This window comes from Mastomys coucha, unplaced genomic scaffold (assembly GCF_008632895.1).
Source record: "Mastomys coucha isolate ucsf_1 unplaced genomic scaffold, UCSF_Mcou_1 pScaffold5, whole genome shotgun sequence".
NCBI classification, from domain to species: domain Eukaryota; kingdom Metazoa; phylum Chordata; class Mammalia; order Rodentia; family Muridae; genus Mastomys; species Mastomys coucha.
Genome location: NW_022196911.1, coordinates 115,869,626 through 115,882,467, shown reverse-complemented (window position 1 = coordinate 115,882,467; position 12,842 = coordinate 115,869,626). Strand labels below are relative to the sequence as shown.

The 12,842-nt window shown below is 50.2% G+C and overlaps 1 protein-coding gene across 1 annotated transcript in view; it reads right to left on the bottom strand.

The window, feature by feature from the left end:
- The window catches only part of Card14 (caspase recruitment domain family member 14), a 35,245-nt gene that overhangs the window by 7,525 nt on the left and 14,878 nt on the right, over positions 1–12,842 (bottom strand). The window contains exons 8-15 of the mRNA XM_031354093.1: positions 12,472–12,547; positions 12,215–12,384; positions 11,616–11,765; positions 9,583–9,699; positions 6,720–6,862; positions 6,432–6,520; positions 4,172–4,232; positions 3,804–3,996 (exon numbers count right to left, since the gene is read on the bottom strand). Coding sequence (XP_031209953.1) covers positions 3,804–3,996; positions 4,172–4,232; positions 6,432–6,520; positions 6,720–6,862; positions 9,583–9,699; positions 11,616–11,765; positions 12,215–12,384; positions 12,472–12,547 — 999 coding nt within the window. The remainder of the gene's footprint in view (positions 1–3,803; positions 3,997–4,171; positions 4,233–6,431; positions 6,521–6,719; positions 6,863–9,582; positions 9,700–11,615; positions 11,766–12,214; positions 12,385–12,471; positions 12,548–12,842) is intronic.

Here is a 12,842-nt window from a genome sequence, read left to right as displayed (position 1 = left end):
GCAGCTGCTTCAGACTGTCCGCAGCTGCTTCAGACTGTCCGCAGCTGCTTCAGACTGTCCGCAGCGGCTGACAAGATTTGCCTCGTGCTCTAGGAGAAGCATGGTTTTGCCAGCTGCAGAGAGTTTCTGCAATTGTGTGATGTTTGAATTCTGGAAACTTTTCAGAGAGTATATGAAGGCTAGAGCCCTGATATGTGGGTGTGAGAGGGGTCGGTGGCCGTTCCAGAGGGTTGGGTGTGGTTTGTTAGTAGTTGTGCTCAAAGAAGAAACAAAAGGAAAGAAATTAGATTCAGGGCTGGCTCTCTCTCTCTCTCTCTCTCTCTCTCCCCTTTCCCCCTCTATCTCCCTCCCCCTCTCTCCCTCCCCCTTCCTCTCCCCTCTCTCTCTGTCCTTCTCTCTGTCTCTCTCTCCTCTCCTTGTTTCTCTCCTATCTAGTGTTATGATGTGAAACCTGTGGGGATAGAGGTTGGGAAGAAAGAAGAGCCCACAAAGTAACAAAGACAGCTACAATCTAGAGATAGTGTTGGTACAGCATCCAGATGCTCACATGGACTTTCTACACATTCCTAGCCTGAAGACAAGAACCCACAAAGTAGCAAAAACCAGCTACAAAGTAGGGACAGTGTTGTTACTGCAGCAAGATGCACCATGTACATTGTACACATTCCTGGCCTGAAGAGTCACCATCAACCCACCTGGTGAACTTTCACTGCTGAGGATAACCTCTTTTTCATAGCTACTTTCTTCTGTTGAAAATGGGCCTCAGGAGGATCCAGAACATTCCGGATCATTCTAGATCAGGGTTCTGTATGGTCCAGCCTGACTACTCTGTCAAGGTTGTTGAGTGGCTCAGTGATCCTCCCTCTAGGTGCAGAGTGCTCCACCCTTACCTCCACAGCTGTGAAGCCCTAGGAGGTGCAGGGTCTCTGCTGAATCCCTCATCAGATGGTTAAGTTTAAGGAGCCATGTTCTTCTGTGTTAGTGTATGTGTGTACTATGACACATGTTAGACTGTCAGTTTGGAATTGCCCCAGCATGATGTGACTGCCTTTCAGATGCCTTAGAGCGTCTCTGCATTGTGAATTGCTCCTCGGCTGACTTGTTAGTCTTAGGATTGGGAAAATCACAGAGCTCGCCATGACTCTGTGTAGCGCACAGGGGATGTCCTTGTAGGAGGAGTGCGTGGGCTCCTTAAGAATGAGGGGCTCTTGCTTTACTGCAGACACCCTGTTCTGAAGGGAATGCCCCTGCTTAGGTGGTCTGTCCCACTCCCTTCTCTCACTAGGGCCAACAGGTGAGCCTGAGGGATGGGGTGAAACCCATCTGGCATGATTTCTTGATATTTTTAAAAGGTTTAAATCACTTGTTGCTGTTACAGAGGACCCAGATTCTGGTCCCAGCACTTGGATGGCAGCTCACAACTATCTATAACTCCAGCTCCAGGGGATCTGTTGTCCAATTCTGGCCTCTGCAGGCACCTTGCACACACCCCTCTCATATACATACATATAACTAAAAATAAAAGTAGGGGTTGGAGAGATGGCTCAGTGTTTAACAGCACTGGCTGCTCTTCCAAAGGACTAGGGTTCAGGTCCTAGCACTCACATGGTGGCTCATAACTGCCTGTAACTCCAGTTCTAGGACATCTAATGACATCTTCTGACTTCCATGGGCATCAGGCACACACATGATACATAGGCATCCCACCAAAACACCCATACACATAATAAAAATGTTTACATTTTAAAAATCATTTAAAAGGTTTGAAGCTGAACAATTCTGCTTCTGGGGCTGGGGAGACACTCGGTGGGTGAAGACATTTGCTGCACAAGCAACCCTCAGAACCCACAGGACTCGCTGGGTGGGGTGCTATGCTATGCGTCTGAAATCTCCTCTTACATGGAGGTGTGAGGTGGGAAAGGGGATGACCCAGAGCTCAGAAACTCACTCACCAGAGAGTGGGCATGCAAGAGGCAGAGAGAAGATGGGAGAGCCAGGAGTGGTGGGGCACACCTTTAATTCCAGCACTTGGAGGCAGAGGCAGGTGGATCTCTTTAATTTTGAGGCCAGCCTGGTCTACAAGGTGAGTTCCAGGACAGCCAGGGCTATACAAAGAAACTATCTCAAACAAAACAAACAGAACAAAAAACAAAACTAAGTGACACATCAAACATGCAAAACCCTAAGGAAGAGGAGGAAGAGGAAGAGGAGGAGGGAGAGGAGGAAGAGGGAGAGAAGAGGGAGAGGAGGAAGAGGAGGAAGAGGGAGAGGAGGAAGAGGAGGAGGAAGAGGAGGAAGAGGAGGAGGAGGGAGAGGAGGAAGAAGAAGAGGAGAAGGAGGAAGAGGAAGAGGAGGAGGAAGAGGAGGAGGGAGAGGAGAAGGAGGAAGAGAAGGAGGAAGAAGAGGAGGGGGAGGAGGGAGAGGAGGAGGGAAGAGAGAAAGGATGGAGAAGGGAGAGGAGGAAGAAGGAGAGAGAGGAGGAAGGAGCAAGAGGAGGAAGGAGGGAGAGGAGGGAGGACAGAGAGGAGGAGGAAGGGAAGGAGGGAGAGGAGAAAGGAGAGGAGGAGGGAGAGAAGGAGGAAGAGGAGGAGGAAAAGGAGGGAGAGGAGGAGGAGGGAGAGGAGAAAGGATGGAGAGGAGGGAGGACAGAGAGGAGGAGGAAGTGAAAGAGGGACAGGAGAAAGGAGAGGAGGAGGGAGAGGAGGAGGGAGAAGAGAGAAGAGGGGAGAAGAGGAGAAACCTCCAGGTTTATCCCCACTGCTCAGTGGGTGAAGGTGCTCACCCCCAAAGGCTGAGGACCTCAATTCAGTCCCTGGGTCCCACAGGGAGGGAGGATAGAAACAATTCCTACAAGCTGTCCTTTAACCTCCACATATGTTGTATGACACACAGACAAATAAGTAAGTAAATAAAATAAATGTGTTTGTTTGAGACAGGGTCTCTGTTTGCAGAATTGCTGGTCTGCAATTCACAGAGACCCACCTGCCTTTGCCTTTTAAGAACTGCAATTAAAGGTATGCACTACCACACCCAACCAAATGAAAGTCTATCTGATGAGAGAGCCTGCCTTAAGGCAAGGTGGAAGAAGAGAACAGGAAACCGAAGTTGCCCTTGATATCCACGTGTGTGCAGCCGTACTCACACACGCATGCCATACACGCATATATGCATGCACACACACACATACATAATTGAAAATTAATGCTGTTAGACCACACACATGCATTCACTTAATAAGAATAATTTAAGTTTTACATTTATATGTATATTTATGTGGTATCCAGGTTTGAACATTTTCCAATAAAAATAGTTAAATTAATGAATTTTATGTCATGTATATGTTTTTCCCTGCACCTATACAAAATGCACCTATACAAAAAGATCATCATAGTAAACAAACAATACAGTCAAAGCCATTAGGATGGCTTTTGAAACCTGGTCAGGGTTGGGTTGCAGCTCAGTGCTAGATCACTTGTCTGACAGATACAACTCCACCCCCACCCCTGACCAAGCTCACCCCCCACCCCACCCCACCCCACCCCACCCCGAGCAGTACCAAGGTCAGAACTGCTGTATCCCAGTGGCATTTTCTGAGTTTCCAGGCTCTGGGGGATCTGGAGAGTCAGGCTTGAGAAAGGGGCTCGGTTTCCCTCCCATGACCCTCTTCTATAGATGTGTAGGGCATTTTCTATCAGCCCAGAACAGACCTGAGACCATGTCAGAGCCAGACCACTGTCTCCTGCCAAACACCCCAACCCTGGCTGGGAAGTCTGGCTCTGGCACGCTATCCCTCTCTTGCTCACCATCATGATCTGGGTACCAGGACGCAGGGCCATCTCATCTGCTGCAGAGCCAGGGGTGACACGGTGAATGAAGATCCCAGTGAGGTTCCCGCCGATAACACTGATCTGTTCCAGCAATGCGTCCCCTTGGAACGCCAGCATTGTGACCTGGCTTAGGATCTTGCGGGCTGGCCTCCGCCTTACGGGGACACTGCTGTGGGTGGACAGACACAACCTGAGCACAGAGGTCGGAGAAGCCCCGGGTTCTGGAATTCTCCTCTGCTCTGCCCCATCCTCTTGGAAATGCTGTGACTCCCCACAGTGAGAGGAAACAGTCACCTCCAGGCTCTGGTTCTCCAGTCAGTGGGTGTCCCCAGCAGGTTGCTCACCTTTCTGAGACATTCAGGCTCCGGGAAGACCCCTGCAGGCTATCCTCTGTCTGAGAGAGGTCTGGAAGGCAATAAGATGCATTGCAGCCTGAGCCTGAGCTCACCACCTCTTTCCCCTCTTTCCCCTGCTGTGGCCTCAGCCCCCCTCCTCTGGCCTCAGGTCTGGCTCAGCCCCTTCCTGAGGTCTCTCTCTTTTGTGCTCAGTTATCTGCTTCCATCCTTCCATGGTGGGAGATGCATGCACCATTCTGCAACACCTGAACCAGTTGCCAATATCTTAAGATGAGGAGACAGAATTCTAACATTTAGGTTTCTGACTTCAATTAAGGGTCAAATCTAAGGATTGGGGAGATGGCTTAGTAGTGATGAGCACTTGTTCTTGGAGAGGACCAGAATTCAATTGTCAGCACCCACACAGTGGCTCACAACCCAGGGGGTTGACACCCTTTTCTGACCTCTGTGGGCACCAGGCATGCATGCAGTGCACAGATATACATGCAGACAAAACACCTGTACACATAGACTAAATGTGTAAAAAAAAGGGAGACTAAAAAAAAAAAAAAAAGGGAGTCTCAAATCTGGCATAGCCCTGGCTTGCTCCTTGGCACTGACCAGCACCCCACTGGGCATGCTAGGCCTGTGAATCCTCACATTATATGTTCCCTGGGGCTCTAGCATGTTAAAAATTAATTAATTTGAAATGGTTTCACTATGTAGCCCTTGAATTCTCCATCATTTTAAGGTCTGGAGCTACACGTGTGTGCCTCCACATCCAGAGCTGTCTGTCCGTCTCTGTCTTTCTGTGTTTCTGTCTCTTGTCTCTGTCTCTCTGCCTCTCTCTCTGTCTCTCTGTGTGTGTGTGTGTAACCCAGAGGTCTGTATCAGTTGTCTTCTCTATCATTTTCTGTCTTTTTTTCCCCATGTGTAAGAGGTTTAATTGAGAGGGAGAGAGGGGGCAGTAGCGGAAAGAGGAAGGGGAGAGAGAGAGAGAGAGAGAGAGAGAGAGAGAGAGAAAGAGTGCTCACTTTCTGTCTTATTCTGTGAGGCAGCCTCTCTCACTGAATCCAGAGCTCTTCATTTTAGCTAACCTAGCTGGTCAGAGGACCCCAGATAACCACCTATTTCAATTCCCCAGCGGTGGGCATTTAGATGCCTGCTGCCATGCCTGGTCTTTATGTGGATTCTGGTGATCAGCCTTCATTTGCACACAGCAAGCACTTTGTCCATTGAGCCATTTCCCAGCCCCAGATACAGCATTTAAATCTGTATTCTGTGACCTAGGGCCTGGGGCATCCTCTTCCTACTCAAGACCCAGTGGAAATCTAACAGGTGCCACCCACGGATGGTCTTAGCCCAGATCACAAGCAAAAAAAAAAAACCACTTGATCATTTTAAAAGACAAATTAAATTGAGGAAACACTCCAGATGTGTTTGAGTGTGATTCAGTAGTAGCAGTGTGTGAACCTGAGGTAGAAGTCGGCAACAAGCCAGGTGGTGGTGGCACATGACTTTAATCCCAGCACTTGGGAGGCAGAGGCAGGTGGATTTCTGAGTTCAAGACCAGCCTGGTCTACAGAGTGAGTTCCAGGACAGCCAGGGCTATACAGAGAAACCCTGTCTTGAAAAAAAAAAAAAAAAAAAAAAAAAAGAAGTTGGCAACAATTTGGATTTCTGGTCCCTTGGGCTACTGTAATGAACAATACAGGGTATTCTCGCCCTCTAGTGGCTGTGGGATGAATTCTTTGTGAGAGCCAGGTGTGACCCCAGGTGTGCCCCTAGGTGTGCCCCAGGTGTGAGGTGGAAACATCAGTTGTGAGATTAGAAATGCCAATCACAAGGGGCCAGTTCAGTCACAGATGTAAGGAAATGAGGAGAGCCTTGGGACCCAGCACCCAGGAGAAAAGATGCCCCTGTCAGATGCAGCCTGTGTCAGGTGTCTCTGCTGGCCACTGAGCACCCATGCCTCCTTAGTGTTTGTTTTTGGGGCAGGTGATGGGAAGAAGAACACGCATGTCTGTGACTACCTGAACACACACATGAGCCATGTGTGACTATGAAACAAATCTCTTAGCCTCTGTGTGAGAGAATTAAAAAGACAACAGCAATCAGCCCAGTTGGGCTGTGGTAGCCTCGACTAGAGGCCAAGGTCAGAGGTCAAGTTCACATCTTTGTACTGTCCCTGGAGAGAGGCTGTCTCACTCGCCCCCTCATGGCCCAGGAAGAGCACGCTGCGGAGATCCTTGTGTGTGGCAATGCTCACCTGCTCCATCTATCATCTCAAACTCCAGGTCTGTGTCTGTGTCATCCACCGTAGCCCCTTGGAGGCGCACCTCGAGGACTTCTGGGAAGCTGTCACAGAGCACAGGATGCTAGCTCACACCCAGGAGGCACATCTCACTGGAGCCCAGGCCCCAAGCTCCCAGCACCTCCCCAAGCTTGCAGTGCCCAAAGCCCAGATTGTCCTTGGTCTAGCTGGTATCCCCGTCAAGCGTGACCCCAAGCCTGTATGCAACATCTGTATGCACCGCCTGTATGCACTGTGTTCTACCTTAGAGACTCGGGGGCTTCCAGGAAGTCCTCTGCCACCCGCTTGTACAGGGACTGCTGGCTGGGAGGCAAGGGGCTGCTGGAGCGGAAGCTGTCCATGTGCTCCCGGCTGCACGTGGAATTCAGGTCCCACCACAGCCGGGACTGTCGGAGGGGGCAGAGGGGGACCGCACAGAAGAGAAAAGCAGAGGAGGAGGACATTACATCACACTTGTTGAGTGCCTACTGTATACTCCCTAGGTTGTATGTTTGGTTTACCATTTTGCATATGAAGCAATGAGACCCTGGGAAAGGGAGTTACTGACTGATGAGGGGAGAGGGCTCAGGATGGAGCCAATCCTGGGCACACTCTGAGCTGATCCAGGTCCACTCACTGAGAATCCCTACCGCAGCTCTGTGAGTCCAGAGCTTTGTTGGTACCCTGAGGACAGGTGCCATGGGGGGGTGGGGGTGGGGGAGGAACAGGAAAGCACAGGTTAGTGAGTAAGCACACAGGTATGGCAGACTTCCTGGAGGGAGTGACAGAGGAGTCCAGCGGAGGAGGGTGTGGCAGAGTGAGCAACAGATCTAGCCCTGTGGGAGGGAGTCAGAGCCAAGATGACCACATCCTAGTGTGGGAGAGGGCCGTACAGGGGAAGTGATCCTACTCAGGTATTTGAGAGGGAGGCAAATCTGGAGTCACTGCTGAGTCCCTAAGGTTCCTTCTCATCCCTGCCACAACCCCAAAGGAAACCCCGCCCTTGTCTCTGGGCAGTGAGCTTTCGGAGGAACTAGAAGATGTGGTTTTGATTGGCCTCTAGGGTTCTGGGTGGAATGTGGAGTCTCCCTCTCTGTCCCCAGTTTTCCAAAAGCCAACGAGCAGGTATATATAGTCTGGCTTCTCTGGGACACTGCTGGGGTCATCTAGGAAGGGAGCATGAAACCGGCTCAGGAGGTGACAAGGGGACTCCATGCTGACCTGATCTGCCTCTCATCCCCGGTCCAGCACCACCATTGTACCCTGAGCACCCACAACTTGCATGGCAACTATGAAGAGACCACCTCTCCTCTTTGCCAAGGGTCAACGGCAGATACTGTGGGTCTCATATTTCAGGGACCGTTGAGCTGTGTGGAACAGCGTCTCCTGAAATCCAGGTCCCCCACAACTACTGAATGTGACCTCATTTGAAAGTAGGGGCTTCAGAGGTGAAATCAAGCTAAGATGTCACACTACATCAGAGTAGGCTGCTCATCAAGCCCACTGGTGTCTTCCTGTTGTGGTTTAGGTTTTTAAACGTCCCTAAGGTTATATCTTGAAAGCTTTGTCTGTGGGTGTGGTGCTGTAATTGAAACTTTAGGAGGAGGCCTTTGGAATGAAGTTAGTTACATCACTGGGGTGTCTCTGCCGGAGTTATTAAGTCAGGTTCTGTCTGTCTGTCTGTCTGTCTGCCCGCCTGTCTGCCTGTGTCTCCTGGTCTATTTCTGTTGGCTTACAGGTGATTCCCCTAGGCTCCTCCCATGGACTTAGCAATGACTTAAGTCATCACCTGCCACCATCACCTGCAGCTGCCAGGACTGCTCTATACCCCAGTTATCAGTTATACTCTCACTCTCTCTCTCTCTCTCTCTCTCTCTCTCTCTCTCTCTCTCTCTCTCTCTCTTTCTCTCCCTCTCCTCCCTCTCCTTTCCTTCCTTTCTCTCCCTCTCTCCCTCTCTCCCTCTCCCTCTCCCTCTCCCTTTCTCTCTCTCTGTCTCTTTCCCTCCCCCTCCATCTCCCTCCCTCCCTTTCTTTCCCTCTCCCTCTCTCCTCTCCCTCCCCCTCTCCCTCCCCTTGCTCTCATTCCCTTCTTTTCTCTTACTCCCTCTCCCTCACTCCCTCTCTCCCACCCCTCTCTGTCTCCCTCTCCTCCTCTCTCTTTCTGTCCTTCTCTGCCCTCAAGGCTCTGCTCCCATCTGTTTGCCTCTACCCCTTCTTTACATCCTTATTCCCTTTCCTTCCCCCAAATAAATCCCCGTATACCAGATCTGTTGCATGGTGTGATTTCTCAGGGGGCATCTTGTCATGGGCCACCATGTACCCATCCCCTGCATTATATTCTTCCTGTGTCTGTCTGTCTGTCTGTCTGTAACTCTGTCTCTGCCCCGTCTCTCTGTGTCTCTGTCTGTCTGTCTGTATCTCTGTCTCTGCCCCATCTCTCTGTGTCTCTGTCTGTCTGTCTGTCTTTGTCTCTGCTCTCCCAGTTGCTGTGCTAGGAGGTTCTGCCTCACCACAGGCCTGAAGTGATGGGTCTGAGCATCTGTGGGGAAACCTCTGAACTGCGAACACAAGTGACCCTTTCCATTTAAGTAGATAATCTCAGGGAAACTGTCTGCTATACCCGCTAAGGCAGTGGTTCTCAACCTATGGGTCCCAATGCCTTTGGCAAACATCTGTCCACAAATTTACATTACAGTTCACAACAGTAGCAAACTTATAAAGTAGCAATGTAAACAGAACTGTCTTAAAGGTCCCAGTGTTAGGAAGGCTGAGAACCAATGAGAACCAACACAAGGAGATCTGGAGAATTCCACAGGATGACAGAGGTGGAGATCAGAGAGACATGACTGAAAGCCAAGGACTGTTGGGAAAGCAAAGCTGGAGACATAAGCAAGGTCCTCCTCCAAAGCCACGGGGAGTGTGGCTCCTTCGGCACCTTGATTTTAGGTTTCCAGCTCCCAGAACCACGAGAGAGTGGATTTCCTATTTAAAATGCTCAGTAGTATCAATTCTTCTCTATGGGAATAAGGTTCCCAGAGCCATCTTAGCCCCAGTGATGTGTTAGGCTGAATGCAGTAGAGGGCATGGGTCAGGGTCAGGGTCAGGGGTCAGGGTCAGGAGCACATACCTCAGTGGAACTGAAGAGGCTGCAGTCGTTGTCATCTGGCGGGCACACAGCATGCATCCGCACAAGCCGCTGCTTCCCCCGGAGGCAGAGGTCCCTGGCTCCTGGTTCCTGCTTGGGCTTCCAAAGAGGCCAGATGTCTCCTTAGCTCTGGAACTTTCCCCCTGAGTACCCCCACCCCACCCTGCTTGAACAGGTTCCCATCTTAACTTCTGGTTGAAATGCTGTTGTCTCCTATACTCTCAGTAGTTACAAGGAGAAGAGATCCACCTGGCTTGAGAATAGTGCATTTCAGTCTTTCTAGAGAATCTAGAGTGCATATGTTGTGTGCTAGGTTTAAAGGTAATAAACAGTGTAATGTATGCATGTACACATATATGTGTATGTATTTACATGCTACAATGATAATTCGGGTGGGTGAAGAAGTGATTAGAGATGGGAAGAAGATGACATTGAACACATCCCAAACCCAAAACGAGCAGTTACAGTTGGGGAGAGAGCTCAGTGGTTAGGAACAGGCCTGCTCTTGCAGAGGACCAGGTTCTCTTCCCAGCACCCACACAGAAGCGCACAACCATCTGTAATGTCATGTCCAGGGGCTCTGATGCCCTCTTCTGGTCTTCATGCATGTGGTGCATATCCCTATGCTCAGGCACACACACATACCCATAAAAATAAATTATATATGTGGTTAGCATCTTGGTCTGCTCTTCCAGTGCTCTTACTGTGTATGGATACATATACACATGTGCATGAAATAGGTATATATGTTCACACATAAATGCATACACAGAGACACACATATTACCAAATAGCAGGTGTAGATTATAATTACTTTATGTGTGTTCATGTGTGCACCTATACCCACGCCGTGGTGTGCCTCTGGAAGTCAAAGGACAACTTGCAGGAGTTGGTTCTCCCCCTGTACCCTGTGGATCATGGGGCTGAGCTAAGCTTGTCAGGCTTGGTAGCAAGTACTGCTACTTAAGCCATTTTGCTGGTGTATGCATGGATGTATGTATTTTGCATGCATGTATGCATACATGCATTTGTGTTTGAGCATAGGTATACATCATAAGCTGCACCTGGTGGCCTAGGCTTGTACATTCAGACATTCAGGAGACTAAGGAGGCAGGCTTACAAGTTCAAGGCTAGACTGGGTCATTTAATGAGACCATTCCAAAAAATAAATGTTTTTTTTTAAGCTTTGGAGGAGGCCTAGGGATGTATATGGTTTAATAACAGATTACTTGCTTAACATAACATAACTGCAGCATGAGACCACACATGCACATCCACACACTTTTGTTTGTTTGTTTGTTTGTTTGTTTGTTTTTCGAGACAGGGTTTCTCTGTGTAGCCCTGGCTGTCCTGGAACTCACTCTGTAGACCAGGCTGGCCTCGAACTCAGAAATCCACCTGCCTCTGCCTCCCAACTGCTGGGATTAAAGGTGTGCACCACCACTTCCTGGCATACATCCACACTTGTATATGTGCTTGCATACACATGTGAGCACACAGGAAGGGGTGGGACAAGGAAGAGACTCTGACTGTGCCTCCCTCCTGGACCATGGCTACTTAAGCAGCCTTGCCCACCCAGGGAACCTGACCCATACTGCCCAAGGGACCAAGCAGGCTTTGTGACACAGCTCTCAAGCACAGAAGTCCCTCACCACAGCATCTGTCACTCAGCTCCTGGAGTTTTGACTTTGGGAAAATCATCTCTACATATTGAAATATTGATGCCTCATCTGTCACAACACACCCAGAGTTCCTGGTTCCAGAACCTCCCTGCTAAGCTTCCCTTTCTATAACACAGTAAGTATGAACATGAAGAGAAGCAGAAGCAAGCTGGTCCTGCCCTGTGCACTCAGTGCTTCAGAGCTCCACAGTTGACAAGAGGCAGACAGCTCTGTAGAGGACCACATGGGCTCGGTCCTCATCTCTCCAGCTCAGTTACCATTTCCTGTGCATCCCTATCCCTTCACCCATTCGGCCCTCTATCCAGCCTCCCACTCTTAGGATGGGACACTCACTCCTCCTGGGGCCTCTGCCTGCAGCCTGCGCAGCTGAGTGCGCAACTCGCAGACCTGCTCTGTCAGGTCGAACACTCTCCTGCGAAGGGCATCCTTCTCCACCAGGCGCTGAGAAATCTCCATCTGGGCCCTGTCTCTTGCAGTGTATGCCTGTAGTCAAGGCAGGAGAGACAGATGCAAGTAGTTAGGGATGGAACAACAGAGCCAGTCATCTGAGATACAAAAGGCATGCCCATGCTGTAGGCACTTACCCTGAACCCATCCAGTGTGCACTAACCTGGACTCACACCGAATATGCAAACCTACTATGTTTTAATAAAATCCTTATCTGGGATGGAGAGTCTACGTCTCGTGTCAGGAACACAGGCGGGGACGCTGACCGAGAGCCTGTGTCAGTGTGTTGCAGGGGAATGAGAAACCTCCCACGGACCAAGGAAAGAAACGCTGAAGTTTGAACCCTATCCCCTGAGCCAGCAGCTCTGAGCCTCATCCACACACCAGTAGGGAGCAGTGTAGAGGGTAAAATCATCCTGCCCTGTGCCAGCAAGGGCAGATGCCAACTCCTCCCCTCGGGGTCTGTACTTCAATGCTTAGGATACCTGGTCCCGTTCCTTCTGCAGCTCAGCCACCTGGCCCTGAAGCATCGTCATCTTCTCTCTGTATAGCTCACAGTCCACCTGGGTCTTCCGGAACTGGAGCAGGGTCTGTTCTTTCTCCTCCCAGTACTGTAGGACAGGAACATACCCACGATGCTCACTGGCTCTGAGGGCTTAGGTGGGAAGGGGTTAGGGTTAGGGTTAGGGTTAGGGTTAGGGTTAGGGTTAGGGTTAGGGTTAGTGTTAGAACAGGAACATACCCACGATGCTCACTGGCTCTGAGGGCTTAGGTGGGAAGGGGTGAGTGGGGATGGGGGGCAGAGGGAGGCAGGCGGCCTGGAGGGCAAGTGAAGAATGGGCTAAGAGGATCTACAGAGCCACAGAGCTAATCATACTGGATGTAGTCAGCCATTGTGCATGCACGTGTGCACAATTACATGCTGTTTAATGGCTCAAAATGCATAAGCAATTTCCCCCTGCCTCATTCTCTCCCACTGTTCCGTTCTTTTTCTTTTTCTTTTTTGTTTGTTTGTTTTTGGAGACAGGGTTTCCCTGTATAGCCTTGGCTGTCCTGTAACTCACTCTGTAGACCAGGCTGGCCTCGAACTCAGAGATCCGCCTGCCTCTGCCT